Raw genomic sequence first — 17,500 nt, 5'->3', positions numbered from 1 at the left:
CCCTAAATATATCATAACAATATAAAGGTAGCAAATACAAAAGAATAACAATTTAAAGTTGCAACAGATGAATAGAAATAAATAGAATACAAAGCCAATTGTTGTGCTGCTATTAATTTGATAAATAGTAGAAAACTGTGGTGCTTTACTTATCATAGGCAATATATTGTAATGTTTCTATAGTATATATACTTTTAACTTATATCTCAAGAAATATATTTTAATATATTTAATCATATCATTTATGATCATTGAAAACTTATAAAAAAAATTGTGTTCAAACCACAAGATATATATTAAAGCAATAACAGATAATTAATATTTTATATATTAAATAAATTTCTATATGAGGATTGCTGTTATATCCTTTGTTTCTTATAGTAATACAACTCTTTTTTTTACATATTTTTTAATAGTACTCTCCTACAGAATCATACAATCACACAAAACAAAGAATTTGTATGAAAATGAGATATTACAAAATCTACATATACCTTTGTAGGAAAGTGAACCAGGGCTCCGTTGTCCTGAGGAAGCTGAAGTCTCTGGTGAAATACGTGTTCGCCATGTACTAGCATTTGGCGGAGACACAGTAGGACTGTTGCTGTTACTTTTTCTTAGACTGCTGCCTTGTCGACCCTGCCGTAGCAGAGAGCTTACAGGCAGGGTAGCTCGCATTGGTCCTTGCTTTGACGTAGAGCATGGCGAAGACTTTCGCATGCGTTGAGACCCTGACATTGTGTCATATAGGCTGATGCCACAGGATTACTCTACGTTTTTTAAATTTTCCTACTAGCAGTAGGTTATAAACATACGAAATATAGAGTGACTTATTGCTTGCCGGTAACAACGACAATGACGGCAATAGCAATTATGACGATGACGGCGACGACGAGAAACTGGCGGTAATAAGACTCGCGTCGTTTTTATAGTATTATTTCTTTTCTCATGGACGTAGTGTCGGCAGCAGAAGCAATAGTAATGTGGTAGTAACTGTGATGGTAGTAGTAGTAGTGTAGTAGTAGTAGTAGTAGTAATAGTAGTAGTAGTATTTGTAATAGTAGTATTACGTGGTGGCCGTGTTGTGGTGACGATAGTAGCAGTAATAATAATAGTAGTGGTAGAGGTAGTACAATAATAGTAGTGTTGATGGTAATATTAGTAACAGTAATAATTTTTGTAGTAGTCGTAGTCGTAGTAGTAATTGTTGGAGTAGTAGTAGCAGTAGTACTAATGTTGTGTAGTAGTAGCAGCAGTAGTAATAGGAGTAGTAGAGTGTAGTAATGATACTGGTAGTGGTGGTCTTTGATGTAGATGGTAGTGACAATAGTATTAGTAGTAGTAGTAGTACTAGTGGTGGTGGTGGTGGTGGTGATGCTGGTGGTGGTGGAGGTGGTGGTGGTGGTAGTCGTAGTAGTAGTGGTGGTGGTTGTGGCGATGGTGGTGGTGGTAATAGTAGTAGTAGTGTGGTGGTGGTGGTGGTGGTGGTGGTGGTAGTAGTAGTAGTAGTAGCAGTAGTAGTAGGAGTAGTAGTACCAGTAGTAGCAGTAGTAGTAGTAGTAGTAGTAGTAGTAGTATTAGACGTAATACTAGCAACGGCGGCAAGAGTAGAAACGAAGAAAAGCTCACCACTAACGGTAATGGTGAAGAGGAATTTTCGAAGCACAACGGTAGCGGTAACGATGGTGCGACAACAATACCCAACGCGTCTTGTCTTGCTTGTCATTTACAATGTTCTGCTGCTAGCTTAGCACGCGCGTCACGTGACCGCCAATCCTGGCCGGTCATTGGTGCAGCGCGAACTCATGGAGCGTCGTATTACGCTCGAATATCGCGATGCGTTCCATTCACTAACACCGTAAGAGAGACACCGTAGGGCGAGCGTCCTATCGTCCTCTTTCTTCCACACTGCGCACCACTTTTCTCCTCTTTCTCTTCCTCCTTCCGGCGTCTTCTTCTCTTCCTCGCCCTCTCTTTTCCACTCACACTTATACACTTGTACTTGATCGCGTTGTTCACAGGGAAGAAGGCTCGACGCCGTCGTATCCTCGAAGATGCGCGTTCCGTTTTGCTCGGCTGTGTTCGCCTAAAGAGTGCCAGGATCGAAGAAAGTCCATTCGCGTAAAACCCTATCGACGCACACACACGTTCAGATTACTATTTTGTCTGCTGCACTTTTTTCCCAATGCTTTCTCTTCTTCCTCTATTTTCTTTTTGCTCGTCGTGCTTCGTCTTCTCTCTATCGTCCCTATCGCGCGCGCGCACTCTAGCCCGCTTATCGAAATGAATGCATCGAGAATCCTTTTCCCCCGTTCAACGTTTCAGAGACTGATCGTGACTCGGTTCACGCACTTCCCGTACGGCGTACGAGCTGTACGCGCGTGTACAAGCGCGCACATACGAAAAGAGGAGGGAGCTCCGACCGATTCCTACTACCACTACGCGCGTGAGGAATCTCTCGAGCTGAAGTGACTGGCTGAAATTACATAGCCACTTCGATACGTCGAGCCGGAGAAAGACAGAGAGAGAGAGAGAGAGAGAGAGAGAGAGAGAAAGAGAAAGAGAAAGAGAGAGAGAGAGATAAAGAGAGAGAGATAGCTCGAGTCAAATCGAATCGAATCGAAGATTTCTCCCCGGCGTCTATACGCTACTATCTTTCTTACAACTTATACATACCAATAAAATTCATTAACTTCGATACTTTAATTATTTTTTCAATTTTATAAAACATTAAACAATCAAGTTGATTTTAACTTTACGTCTATATACATTGACACGAGAATAGAAACGATTTGAAAGAATCGAAATGTTCGAGATATCAAATGGCTGATTTTTTGACAGCCCACATAAAATTCTCATCCGTGACTGGCCGATTTTTTTCACTAGATCAATGAGAATACTCCGTTACGAGGAGGATGGCTTTTCAGTGAATGTAATCGGTTAACAACGCCATCTACAAAAAAATGCCTGCCAAAACACGTGCAACAAAATTTCCCGCCTATTATTTCCTATCTCTATTTGATAGATTTGTTTTTTTATTATTACGCAATAATTATTACGTATGTATTTTATTTACTTATATACTAATTTTAAATTGAATCTATGATATAATACGTTTTAACGTTACTTCTAGAATGAAAGAGAATAAAGATCGACGAACTGCGTATCGAATTTCCAATATAAAATTGTATAATAATTCAATTTTTAATTCTAATTTTTCAATTTGAATGAGAAAAATCTATATTCTTTTTTTTAGTAATATTTATGAAATAAAATTTTCTCATTTAAAAATCCTTCATGTAAATGTGTATTCGTGTTTATGTATGTGTTGCGTATATATATCATTTCTTCCAGCTTATTTAGTGTCGCCATCTATAGATGGCGTAGTTAAGATTTGTATGGGTTAATTGACCATCAATCACTTTGTATAGAATATTTTTATAATGATTTGTTTGTAAACATTTTCTACAATTTTGCATCGTTATTTTATATATATATATGTATATATATATATATATTTATATTCCATATTTAAGAAATTTACATATATATAACGAATATAAATTGTAAATATACACAAGTTAAAGAATTAAAAAAAAAAAAAGAAAAGAAAACAATATTGAAATAATACTTTTTTTTTTGTGTAATCATGGCACCTGCCGTTTATTAAAAACAAATTCGATAGTAATCATAATTACAAACAATAATAATGACAATATAATTGCAAAATACGTTCGCGCATTCTTGTCTTTATAGCATATTTTTCTTCTTAAATCGATTAATTAACCCTCGGATTAGCAAAAGGTCGCTACAACTTCCGACGATTTTTTTCAAAAAAATAAATTATACGTAAATTCCGAAGAAGCAGCCATTCTATCACCACCCGTCCTGTCGTCCCCTTTATCCCTTTTTCATCCCTCTGTTCTGACTCTTTACACTGATAGATAATCCGAGGGTTAATTTTTATTTTTACTTTTATTTTTATTTTATTTTCGGATCTGTGTTCTATGTTACAGTCATTATCGCTTGATTTCAAAAATTAATTCTTATTTCTTTTCGAAACCGAACAAATATTGACCGACAAAAAACGGTGTTTTCTTTTTATTTATTTTTTCTCTTCCCTTTCTTTTTTATTTCTTCTGTATTATTTTTATTGATGAGAAGATTCATACGTTTCATCACGAACCCGAGATTCCGTCGTACGAAAATCATTACAATTAATTAATATACACACGTACACGCATTTTTTGTGTATATATATATATATATACATACATATATATATATATATATATATATATATATATAATATGCTTATTAACTTATATATATTTACTTATCTATAATTATTTTGTTTTATACAGACGTTTTCTCGTGTACACACACAGAAGCATACACACACAACTCACGCATGCACGGACGCACGCACGGACGCATGCACACACACACGCTTGCACACACACACGCTTGCACGCACACACGCATGCACATGTGCAAGCACACGCACACATATACATACGCACACACTATTTAGGCGCACTCCACGAAAACGAATTCTTATTATGAGCGAATAAAAAATAATTGATACATGTATATGTATGTGTATATGTATATATTTATATGTGTGTGTGTATATATATATGTGTAATATATATATATATATATATATATATATATATATATATATAATATATATAATATTTTTGTTCGTTTCGTTGGAGCGCTGAGATCTGCAGAATGTTTAGAACGATTTTTTATTGCTGATCTAACTGACTGAACGATTAGAGAAGTTTCAAACGAATTACCGAATCATTTAAACGGATGAGAATGATGTTTCTGATGGTATATATACATAAATATGTGCATATATATATATATGTATGTATATATTTAATATATGTAGATAAATAGAATGAAGTATTTTAGATTCTTTTGAACTAATTCATCATTTGAGCAAAAAACATAGAATGATTTATTTTGTGGATTTTAGTCACGGTGGCCGAATCGGTATCTCGTTTGACTTCTAACTATGAAAATTACTATATATGTATGTTAATGACGGTGGTTAAAACGGACACATGTATTTCTTGGTTTCTTTCTTTTCTTCTTTTTTTTTTTTTTTAGGCACTTAAATATCAGGATTTTTTTCGGGAATCTCAGGATCGAGGTAATATCGAACGCTTCATTTTTTCAAATATTTACAGTCTTCGGACAATAAATGCACGTAACAGTAAAACAAAAATATTTTAGGAAGAAAAGACGGAAAAAGAGAGATAAAAAAGAAGGAAAGAAAAAAGGATAAAAAAAATAGAGAGAGAGAGAGAGAGAGAGAGAGAGAGAGAGAGAGAGAAACAGACAGACAGACAGACAGACAGACAGAGACAGACAGCTAGACAGAAAAATAATAATTAAAAATATAGAGGAATAATAAAAACATTTGCAATTGTGTATACAGGATCAACGATATTTGTACAAAATAAAAATTTTCTGTTCCTATTGTATCCCCCAAGAAATATATAGACACAACTTTCCTTTCCATTAATTAAATTTTTCTATGATCGGTTAGAGTGTGATAACAGAGTGATAACAGATAATATTATGAGTTTTCGCGAAGTCCAATTAAATAGAAGAACAAAATATTTTTAATATACCTAAATTTTTTCGTTGTGAACAATAATTGACTGGCCCTCATATTATTTAATAATTCATACTAAATCGATATATTATATCGATTTGTAACAATAATATTATGTTAATAGTACTAATAGAGATAGAGCGGTGGTAATAATAATAAGGGCAGATATTATGACATTAGTAATGACGATGACAATGATATTGATGATTTTAATGATGATAATTATGATGATTATGGTGATAATATGATGGTGATGATGAAAGTGATAATGATGATGATAGTTATGATTTCATGATGTGTGATAATAAAATAATAATAATATTAATAATAATAATAATAATAATAATAATAATAATAATAATGATAATAATAATAATAATAATAATAATAATAATAATAATGATAATAATAATAATAATAATAATGATAATAATAATAATAATAATAATAATAATAATAATAATAATAATAATAATAATAATAATAATAGTAATAATAGTAATAATTAATATAATAATTATGTATAATCATATAACAAATAATAGCAATAATTAATAGTAAAAATCTGTATATGTATATATGATAAAAATTTGTTGTAAATTTTTCTTTTCACTTTGATTGCTCCGCATTTCTTTTCTCTCCTTCTGTTTTTTCTTTTTTTTTTTTTTTTTATTCGCTCGGTTTTCTTTATGTTTCAATTTCGCATTAATATTTTAGTAACTAGAGACTAGTGATTAAAATATCCTTTGAAGTATATGTACTAATCGATAATTAGATAAAAAAAAAGGACTTCTAACAGAATCGCATAGGCAGATGATTATTCTATAGAATAATATCATCGATTAATTCTTTTTACAAAAAACTAAAATGTGTGGAATTGTGTGAAGTAGATGATAATCCCTTTTCTCTCTCTCTCTCTCTCTCTCTCTCTCTCTCCGTCTTTCTCTCTTTCTCTTTCTCTTTCTCTCTCTTTCTATCTCTCTATCATACGCATATATACGCACATCTCACACATCTCATTACATACATACGAGTACGTACACGCGAAGCCCGCTTTATTATGCGCGCGAAATTTGAATAAATTCGACTCGTTCTCGAAAGCGAAAACGACGCGGTTGTGCTTAGAATTTATTTCCGTGACATTTTTTTTTTTTTTTTTTTTTTTTTTTTCATTATATAACGGATGACAATGAGTATAGTACGATTAAGAGTACTAGTACCTAGAAACCTTCGATTTCGATTGGATCGAAATGCATGATCGACTGCTGGAAGCTTTTAAAATTGTGCGCCTTTTGCCAATAGAAAAGCGTTTCTGTATATGTGTTTGTAAGTACATTTGAAAAAATTCGCAGCTTTTTCTTTTTTTTTCTTCACTTTAAGAATGAAATTTATATGTTAAAGAAAAAAAAAAAAACTCAAAAAAAAAAGATGGTGAATTTTTCAAATCGTCCTAGTATAATTAATGCGAATAATCCATTTTGATATGGCAGTGTAAACAAATTTGTTTATTTCCTATTGTTCCTGTTATTGAACAATGAAATTGAACGGTAAAAATGGCAGTTTTCGAAAGGGCAGTACTTGTTTTTTTTTTATTTTTTCTTTTGTTTTCTTTTTTTATGATAATTTACTTTCGATTATCGAAGGTTTCTCACGTGGATCACTCGTCGTTTGTCGGTCGATATCGGCCGGTTTCGTTAGTCGAATTTTTTTGAATAATTATTTTTGGAAATATGATTTTGTTATTTAATATCGGAGGAGGGTTGAATTATTTATACATTATTCATTCACTAACGTAGAAATCATTTTTTTATATAGGTCGTAATTATCATCGAAAAGCGCGGAAAAAAATCGTGTTTCTTATTTCTCAATTATTTAATCTTAATCCTCAACCTGTATTGTGCCTCCCCCTCTTATACGTTATCCTACGGTATGGAATTTTATTTACACAATGTGATTTATTATTTTTACTTTTTTTTTGTTTATTTTTTTTTTTTTTTTTCATGTCTTTAGCGAGTGTGTTGCTTATACTTAGAAATTATATCCCCGCAAAATGACGTTCATTCATTATTATATCTCTTATATATTTATGTATATACTTCATATTAATTTTTTTTTTCTCTTCCCTCTACTCATCAAGAAGCGAGACTTTGATCTTCAGAAAAATATCGAGGAGCTTCAAAAGTACTACTCGATTTTATTAAATACACGCTCGTACCGTTATTACTACATACACATGTAATATTCTTTTTTAAACGGCGATATAGATTGGCTTTGCTTTTCGGGATAAAAAAATACGATTCTCTCGAGGAAGATAGTTTCTCTCTTTCACACACACATGCGCGCACACACACACACACACTGCTGTATTTCTTTTAATCGCAATATTATTTCTTCTTGATATAGTTTTAAGGGTTTATTAGAATTTACAGAAGTAAAGAAAGTAAGAAGATCAACGGAATGATCAAGTACAATTCTTTTTTCTTTTTTGCACTTTGTAATTTCTTTTCTTATGCTTTATATATTTTTTTTTTCTTTTCTTCTTTTTCTTTTTTTTTTTTGGGCGAGAGGCTGGTTCTAAAATAATCAATCGTCATAAAGATGTATGTATTGTGAAGATTTTGCGATTCTTTGTTTTATATATATATATATATCCCTTGATCCCTTACGAAAAATAGCAATATCAATCCAATAAACCCTTAAAACAAAACGCCACTTTTTTTATTTTATCATTGCAATGTATCATAGTTCGGAAATATGCCCCGTAGATTGCTGAACATGTTCGAAAATATGCGACCTCGTACGCGAATATCGCTTAAAAATAGATTTGAATATTAAAAAAATAATTTGGGATCCTTCCTTTTAATTCGAGATTTTTTTTTGTCTTCTTCGCAGATTGTCAGACTAATCGGCAAGATCGGGGCAAATACATACATACATACATACATATATACATACATACATACATACATACATACATACATACATACATACATACATACATACATACATACATACATACATACATACGTACATACATACATGCGTACATATATTATGTATCTCCTCTCTCTTTTTTTATTTTTTTCTTTTTTTCTTTTTTTTTTTTAATCAACCTTTACTTTCCTTTCGAAGAACTAAAATTTTCCAAAAATATATGAAATTCCCGGTTTCACGCGCGCGCAACAATGGCGCGCTCTTTCGAATGCCGCAGAAACATTTCTTTTAACACATCGTTGACCTGTCTCACAAATATATGTTAACGTTTGCATTGTGCATATACAATTTATGTAATTATTAAAATATAAAAGTGTTTAAGTCTTCATTATAAAATGATGGATCAACGATTTCTAAGTCGGTTAAAAAAGTTTCCAAATGATTTAAAAAAATCGATTACTTTTTTTCGGAACTTCATAGGCTTGCAGTTAGGCTTGCAGTTTTACAAGCTAGGCGTGTAGTTATGTAATCCGAAAAAAAGTTTGCCTAAAGGACCTTTCGATAAAGAGTAATCAATTTTTTAAAACATTTAGAAACTTTTGGCCAACTGTGTGGTATTGCTTATCATATTGTTTGGTGTTGTTAGTTAATTTTGATAACAATTTTCTTGAATTATTAATATTTTAATAATGATTTCAATTTAATTATGAAAATATAGCCAGATGTGAAAAATATTACTTTGAGCATATAATAACCGATCAACGATGTGTTAATAATAATCCAACGGTACACAGCAGAGTTCAGTTTCTTTTTCTTTTCCTCTTCGTTTTTCTTTTCTTTTCTTTTCTTTTTTTTTTTTAACCATTCCTATCTAACATTTCTATCTTCCTTTCGAGAATCAAAAATCGACGACGTTCGTTTCGCCGTGATGCATTTTCTCTCGCGCGTGTAAAATTGTACGGTATTAAAATACAGCTTCTTGTAATTATCATGAAATGTTTTTTTCCTTCTTTTGTCACGGGCAATTAATTAATTACCTGTGTATTCCTCGCTTATTTTTATTTTTTATCTTTTATGTAATTTTTTTTTTGTATGCTTTCCTCTTCTAATGTCAGGCTAATCACCATAATAACGAATCAATGATTTACTTCTTTCTCTTTTTCTTTCTCTCTTTCTTTCTTCTTTTCATTTCGCCTTATTTTTCTTTCTCAAATCGTCAAAAAATATGTGTCGCGCATATATATATATATATATATATATATATATATATATATATATATATATATATGATATATATACATATATATTTTTATGTTTCTTTTTCTTCTTCTTTTTCTTCTTCTTGTTCTTCTTTTTCTTTATCTTTTTCTTTTTCTTTCTTTCTTCTCGTCTCTTGCTCTAATCTTCTGCGTCGAGATTTTTTTTTTTTTATTTTATGAGGACAAAAATTATTAAAAAAAAACGAGAAAAAAATAATAATAATAATAATAATAATAATAAAATGTTCCACCGGCCGCAACAATCGCAGATTATTATTCGATCCACGATCCCGCGCTAGATCATTCGTTAATTGTTCTGTAGAAGATATCTAAACACGGAATGTCTATGTACACACGAACATATAGTACAACACGATTATTACAATATTCGATTAAGAGTGCGGACGGTTAATGACTCGAGTTAAATCGCGTCGCTTCTCCGTTAGCATTAAATATATTATATACTTTGGAGTGTGTTAGTTATGTAATAAAATATTTTTGTGATGTCTGAATATGCTCGTCGCATGAACAATGTTAAGTATTTTCGTTTACTTTTTTTTCTTTCTCCCTTTCTTTCTTTCTTTCTTTTTTTTTTTTTTTTTTCTTTTAACTTATTTTCTCACTATACGAGATGGAATTGGTTATGTAATAAAATATTTGTGATGTGAATATGTTCGTCGAGAATAATATTAAATATTTTCTTTTTTTCTTTTTTTTTTCTTTTTTTCTTTTTCTTTTCGTTTCTTTATTTTCTTTCGATACGCGAATAAAATGCAATATGGAGAAGCTGGATGCAATCGTACCCGAGACTCCGTTTATTTTCATTTTTGTAAGTTAATACTTTGTGATACGTAATTTGTGTGATGTTTATTTCTTCCAATATATTGATATTTGGTGTATATGTGTGTGATGTGTATACGACTCACAAAAAGTTAAAGACTTAACTTAGTATATATATATTTGTTTGTTTGTAAATTTTCGCTTTCGCAAACGATATCTATCGCATTCGATTAAAAATTTTTCTTTCTTAGTTTTTTGTTCTTTTAATGGATTGTCCTATGAATGAAACAAATTTCACTCTACATACGTACGTATTTATGTATGTACGAAAGTATTATTATTTTGTACATACTCCTGTAATATAATTAATTAATAATTAGATCTCTTCGGGTACGAGATAGATGACGCGCATTTATCGACGTTACATCGAGCGCGAATTAAATTTTATGTGCTTTTTTTTTAAATAATCCTTTCGATTTCGTACCAGGAACTAATTAGATTGAGCTTAAAAGATTGCCCTCGATATTGCGACGTTATTATATTATTTTTAAGAAATAATAATAATAATAATAAAAAAAAAGGAAAAAAAATATAGACGTATTTTCACATATACATATACATATGTACACATACGTTTCAATCTTCAAGAGGGCATTTATATGAGTTGGAACTTTGGAACGAAATGATATATATATATACATATATATATATATATATTTATATGTATATATATACATACGTATATACATAAAATATTATACATATACATATATACAAATACACAAAGGAGGAACATACACATATAGGATACGTCCTATCAGCTCGCTACAGGATTTATCAATATGCCACCCATTGCGTATATAGTACATATATGTATACATATATTATCAATTTTTTTCTTCGAGGATTCTATCGGGTTTACGATTATCGGCACATTTTAATTTTATTATTTTAAACATATATATATATATATATGTATATATATACACATGTTCAATTTTTTTTCACCCATGGCGAGAGGGACTAAAACGGTGGAGGAGAGAATCTTACGAGATTTTTTTTTTTTCCTCAATTAGGCCGTGTTTCGTTTCGCGAACGTTTCTTAACGTCCGTCAGTCTGTTAATAATTTCCGTTGATACTTGGCGGAAGCATAAAATGTTGATAAATTGTAAATATATCGATTAATATATTATATGGGTCAATCTGCGAGGATAAGTTCGGCAGTTCTAATTTAATTTAATTTAATCCTTTGCATTCCAGCCAATTTTTAAATATAACTTATCAACTTTATAAATTCATTTTTCTGGGGTACCACTGATGAAAATTAAAGAATATCTTTCATCGAATAAAAGATAAAAGAAAAGATCTATCTGGCCAGTATGAGGTAAAGATTAATTTTATTTGATATATCATGGATTTCGTCATAGTGATTTCTATTTATGAAGTGCAAAGGATTAATTCAATTAAATTTTTTTTCTTTCTTTCTTTTTCTTTTCTCTCTTTAGAAAGTACTAAAAGTGCGTTTGTAAAATGCAAATCATGAAAAATATCGTTGATTAAAACAACGTGCGTTTATGTACCGAGACGTTCTTTAAAAAAACGCGGGAAATATATAATAACATAATATATTGGCACGTGGTCGTTCACTACGCTCGTCATCTTCTCCATTCCATCGTTCATTTAATATATCCTGCGTAATTTAATTATTCATGTATGTTCGCACATATTATGTATGTACGTTTCCTCATTTATCGAGACTCAATCTTTTCTTCCTTCTTTCTTCAAAGATGGCTGATTTATTTTCTTTTTTCTTTAAAAGAAGATTGAAAATCGCAGGATAATCATCTTCACGATCTACGTAACACTTTTCCCGTTTCTTAGATTCGTTCTCCTTTTTTTTTTTTATATGTATATAAAAAAAAAAAAAAGAAAAAAAAAGAAAAGAAGATAAAGGAAGATTTTTGGAATCGTTGGTCGAGAATCGTTGGCCGGTTCATCTCGGAGAGGATTTCTTTTTCTTCTTCTTCTTCTTCTTCTTCTTCTTCTTCTTCTTCTTCTTCTTCTTCAGAAAGAGAATTTGAGGGATTCTCTTTTTTTTTTGTCGCTGACTCGTCCTTTTCGATGAAAGACTAGAATAATCCGTTGTCAAGTAGGACAGCTCGAAGGACGACAGCCGCGAATTCACCTCGATCACACACCGACTTCGTTCGTGTTTAAAGGGTTGAACACCTTTCACACTAGAACGCCTTATATACCCCTCTATATACATCGTTTCGAGACTATATACATATGTTTACCCATATATATGTGTATATATATAAATATATATATATATGTGGGTCTTTGTGTATATATATATGTATATATATATATATGTATATATATATATATACATATATATATATATGTATGTATGTATATCCTTCACAGATAATCATTATCGACGTTTTGCGCGTCCTGAGACTTTAAAGTGGCCATTTCTTCGGCTGTACCATCTTCACATTCCTGTTCCTCAACGAAACTTATACTACCGGCTTTGTACCACACAACTATGTCCACGATGAAGGCCATCACAAGGATTCCACCCGTCGTGCCTGTTGCAAATGAAAATCTACGAGTTATTCGAGAATGTATAACTTGTTTGTTAACTTGTGTGTATTTATGCATGTATGTATATTATCTATACAAAGTTACTTATACATGTATCGGATATATTTGAAACATTTCTTTTTCATTTTTCTTTACTTTTATTTTCTTTGATAACGTTCCCGATTGAAAATGAAATAATAAGAACTATTTAACGAGTTATAATGATCTTAATGTTAAAGATCTTTCGCGTACCGTGATAAAACATCCTGAAGACATTTGAGTCGTAGAGCCAACAGGCGCCTCGTTCACCACAAGCGTATTCCCACACAAGACACGCTGAATCCACAACAGCACCGTATACGATTGGACATGGTACGTTACCTGTACAATTACATGAATAATACATATATATATATATATATATATATATATATATATATATGTATATATAATTTTACAAAAAATTAATATTATTTAATTAAAGTACTTCGTGCATTCTAACAGATCAAAAGAATGTATGAATACTTTTAGTATATAAGTATTTTTTAGTATATATCAATGTAATAGATTTAAATCAATGATTTGTCAATGTGAATGAACAATGATTTCATAACAAATTAATATTGAATCGAGCAATAATTAATGTGTCGGAATTTTAAATAAAAATTTACTGTTGTTATTTATTTGTATATAAAATAACACATAAAAAAAATTTCACAATACAAAATACCAATAAAAGTAGTGTTATTTATTTTGATGTAAAATATCACACAAACGTTTTTTCAATATATAATAATATAGCTTTATTTATATAGATATAAGATATCAAAAATTTTTAATAAGAAAAATACTAGCGTTATTTATTTAAATACAAATTATTAAAAATTTCGACATTATTTATTGACCAACTCAATATATTTCAATGGAAATACTTTGTTGAAAATTGAAAAAAGTTATTCAATTTTCAAGAATCTACGTACATTTTTAGTTATCAATGTAACGGATAATTAATGATTTACCAGGGTAATCGAACGTATATTAATTTCTCATAAAACAAAACAAAAAAAAAAAAATTAATATTTTTCAATGAAGATCGATACACCGTTTATTTCGAACGGACAACAAATTATTCAATTTTCCAAAATGTACGAATGCTCTTTAGTTAGCAATGTAACAGATAATTAATGATTTATCGAATCGATCGACTAAAAGATTCATTAAGAGAATAACGATAAATCTTTCGAAGGTATCGTTAGCACGTGGGAATAAAAGAAAAAAAAATTTGTTATATGTCTTTCGATTTGCGTAATAACGGTTAACGTCGCGAGGCCAGACGTGTAGAAAGTAGCGTAGTAAGTTGTTCCCAGTGTCCATAAAACGTGAAGCGCGTAATTGCGAAATCATGCGAGTAATAGTACTTTTACTTGAGAAGCGAGTAGGAAGGAAAAGAAAGAAAATGAAGGAAGGAAGGAAGGAAGGAAGGAAGGAAGGAAGGAAGGAAGGAAGGAAGGAAGGAAGGAAGGAAGGAATGAAAGAAGGAAGGGAGGAATGATTAGAATGTATAAGAAAATAAAATATAATTACCAAACAAGCCAATAGCAAATTGTATGAGACCGAGGGCCATGGCCTTGTCCCGTGGATCCACGCATCGTAATATCAGTAACATGGAACCAACCTCGCTCGTTGAGTGAATAAAAACGAACACCGAGAAGAGAATCATGTAGACCCAAAAATTACTGCATTCCAATTGGCAGTAACCAATCGTCGCTGTGCTCGTCGTTTCCGGCATCGTTAAGTTCTGCCCGATGCACTGGCAGTTATAAAACTGGAATGAAAGAAGAAGAACGGGGAAAGGGAAAAAATGAAATGAAATTAAATGAAAGAAAATAAAATGAAATAAGACAAGAAAAATAAGTGGCCGGGATGATTACGTTAACATCTTATAACGATATATAAACTTCTCCCTTTTTATATCTTTTATTTTTCTTTTTATCGTAAGTTTTTGCTTTTGGAGACAATTTAATGTAAAACCCTCTCCAACCGCTCCCCCCTCCTCTACCTCATCCACCATATCTACCAATCCACCCTAACTCCCTCCACCGAATCGATGTGTATTTATAATATATATATATGTAATATATATATATATATATATGTAATATATATATATATATATATATATGTAATATATATATATATATATATATATATATAAATGTAAGTACACACTTATGTATACATATCTCTGAGAGATATCTTTACATACCGATGCCACTTTCCCGTCCGCTATCGTGTAATTCGAGCAGCCAGCATGACACGCGGAGAAGTACGTTTTGCCATCCGCGCCACAGATCGGGCTGAACTTGTTCCGATCGCAGTCGCAGCTAGCCTCGCAGGTTGGCTCGAAGCTCGATATTCTGAGAAAATAGTGATGATACATGAATGAAAATTATATCTAAATAATGATTCAAATAAATTTCATCAAAGACGATGATGAACGATGATGATCATGACGATGATGACGATGATGATGATGATGGTGATGATGATTATCATGATGATTATCATGATGATGATGATGATGATGATGATCATTACGATGACGATGATGATGATGATGATGATGATTACTATTATTTCATTTCTTACCCATCGGAGTGCGAGACAAGACCAGCAAAATCGTCCATCGGACAACCAATGAACATCAATACGCCCATACCGATAGCATAAACGACTGCTGTGAAAGCTATCCAAGCTGCAACGAACCTAGCGTTTGGTTTCGCTCTTAGAATGAACACTCCGCTGATAATAATACCCAGACCCATAACTAGAATACCACCGACACCTGTAAAAAAAGAAGAAAAAAAAAACAAAAAGAAATAAAAGAGACAATAAAAGGAAAAGAAAAAAGATTACAATGTGAGAATTTCATGAATGATCGTTATTAGATATTATAGTAGATATTGATCAATACCTGATATCATGTTAGCATGATGAGCTGGCAAGCGAAATTGGCTCTCGAGGTACTTTGGTAAGAATGTGTAAAGTCCTGCAATTGGCAGGATGTGCAGCACGCTGCTAGCTGTCCTGAACATCAGGATGTCATTCTTTAGCAGCCTTTTAACTGCTTTTGGAAAATCTGTAATTAAATGTAGTTGTTAAGAAAAAAAAAAATAAATAAATAAAATAAAATAAAATAAAATAATAATAATAATAATAATAATAATAATAATAATAATAATAATAATAATTTTCTATTAAATCTTCTTATTGATAAAATAGTACAAGGACATAGGTTATTATGATTTAATGATTGGATTCTTTTAATAACGAAAATTATTATAGAGATTCATTTGGAAAGATTAAAAGAAATTAATTTCAGAAGAAATTTATTATAGAAACATTGAAAGGATATATGTATGTAGACGCGTAGTACGTAGGAAACGACGCGGCTAAGAGGCTTCTTCTAGCCTTCCAGAAAAGGCAAGCATAGAGTCGTGGCAACCCCGCATAGAAACGTCCCGTACATAGACCCTAAGTAGACAAACGTGACCAACATCGAGCTCCACGTATTACCGCGACAACCCTGCTATAGGTGTAGTATATATATAGGGTGATCGTTAAACGATTCGTTAAGTTTTACGTTACGGCCTATTCACCACCTAATCTTTTTTTCTTTAACGATCGTTAAAAGACAATAACGTTAATTATCGTGATAAATTCATTTGGAAATTTTATTAACTGTTTTCTATGGGATCTAATGTTTCGAACACACAATGTTTTGATATATTAACATAACCAAAAGTTAAATTAGAATCTAGTTCAGTATAATCCTGGAGGGACTAAATTTGATGTAGTCAGAATTGGTACGTGTTAGGGTTGAAAGTTTGCAAATTACCTACAACAAGATTCATTTCCTGGAATATAATGTATCATGGTACTTTATTATATTCAAAAACTGAAATATCTAATTTAAACTCGCGATGATTCAAAGTACAACGAAATTCGACGATATTTTTGAAAAAAAAAAAAAAAAACCAATATCTTTACAGTATTAGTTCGTAGGGTTTATAAATTATCTTTAACAAGATCTTATTTCTTAAAATACAATATGTTGTATCATTCTATTATGTTTTATAAATTGAGATATCTAATTCTAGAATTATTCAGGACGAATGAAATATGACGTGATATTTGAAAATTTAGAAATGATACGCGTAAACATGCAAATTTATAAATCATCTTCAAAGAGGATCCATTTGCCTTAGAACTTAATATATCGGATCACTTTATTATATTCGA

At 31.2% G+C, this 17,500-nt stretch overlaps 2 protein-coding genes and 2 long non-coding RNA genes across 9 annotated transcripts in view; 2 read left to right on the top strand and 2 right to left on the bottom strand.

Annotated features, from left to right (window-relative positions):
* Window positions 1-2,334, bottom strand: part of LOC124425005 (protein FAM117B-like) — a 9,774-nt gene extending 7,440 nt beyond the window's left edge. Inside the window, exons 1-2 of one of the 2 annotated variants that reach the window (XM_046964742.1) lie at window positions 1,630-2,334; window positions 495-993 (exon numbers count right to left, since the gene is read on the bottom strand). In XM_046964742.1, the coding sequence (XP_046820698.1) occupies window positions 495-738 (244 nt within the window). In that variant the 5' untranslated portion in view covers window positions 739-993; window positions 1,630-2,334. Of the gene's footprint in view, window positions 1-494; window positions 1,445-1,629 lie in introns of those variants that run through there. The other variant, XM_046964743.1, reaches the window with a different exon arrangement.
* LOC124425009 lies at window positions 1,457-2,706 on the top strand. The gene is made up of 2 exons (XR_006942408.1): window positions 1,457-1,685; window positions 2,326-2,706. It is a non-coding gene; the product is annotated as an uncharacterized LOC124425009 (long non-coding RNA).
* Window positions 2,707-10,375: 7,669 nt separating this feature from the next.
* LOC124425003 (solute carrier organic anion transporter family member 74D) overlaps window positions 10,376-17,500 on the bottom strand; it is a 95,710-nt gene continuing 88,585 nt past the window's right edge. For 4 of the 5 annotated variants that reach the window (XM_046964736.1, XM_046964737.1, XM_046964739.1 and 1 more), the window contains 6 exons: window positions 16,173-16,337; window positions 15,848-16,043; window positions 15,465-15,615; window positions 14,783-15,023; window positions 13,451-13,579; window positions 10,376-13,203 (listed from right to left, as the gene is read on the bottom strand). In XM_046964736.1, coding sequence (XP_046820692.1) covers window positions 13,034-13,203; window positions 13,451-13,579; window positions 14,783-15,023; window positions 15,465-15,615; window positions 15,848-16,043; window positions 16,173-16,337 — 1,052 coding nt within the window. In that variant the 3' untranslated portion in view covers window positions 10,376-13,033. The remainder of the gene's footprint in view (window positions 13,204-13,450; window positions 13,580-14,782; window positions 15,024-15,464; window positions 15,616-15,847; window positions 16,044-16,172; window positions 16,338-17,500) is intronic. The other variant, XM_046964738.1, reaches the window with a different exon arrangement.
* On the top strand, window positions 13,140-13,580 carry LOC124425010. The gene is made up of 2 exons (XR_006942409.1): window positions 13,140-13,276; window positions 13,438-13,580. It is a non-coding gene; the product is annotated as an uncharacterized LOC124425010 (long non-coding RNA).

The sequence above is a fragment of the Vespa crabro genome, chromosome 6, assembly GCF_910589235.1.
Source record: "Vespa crabro chromosome 6, iyVesCrab1.2, whole genome shotgun sequence".
Lineage (NCBI taxonomy): Eukaryota > Metazoa > Arthropoda > Insecta > Hymenoptera > Vespidae > Vespa > Vespa crabro.
Note: the sequence above shows the minus strand (reverse complement) of the source record. Positions and strands in the feature narration are given on the sequence as shown.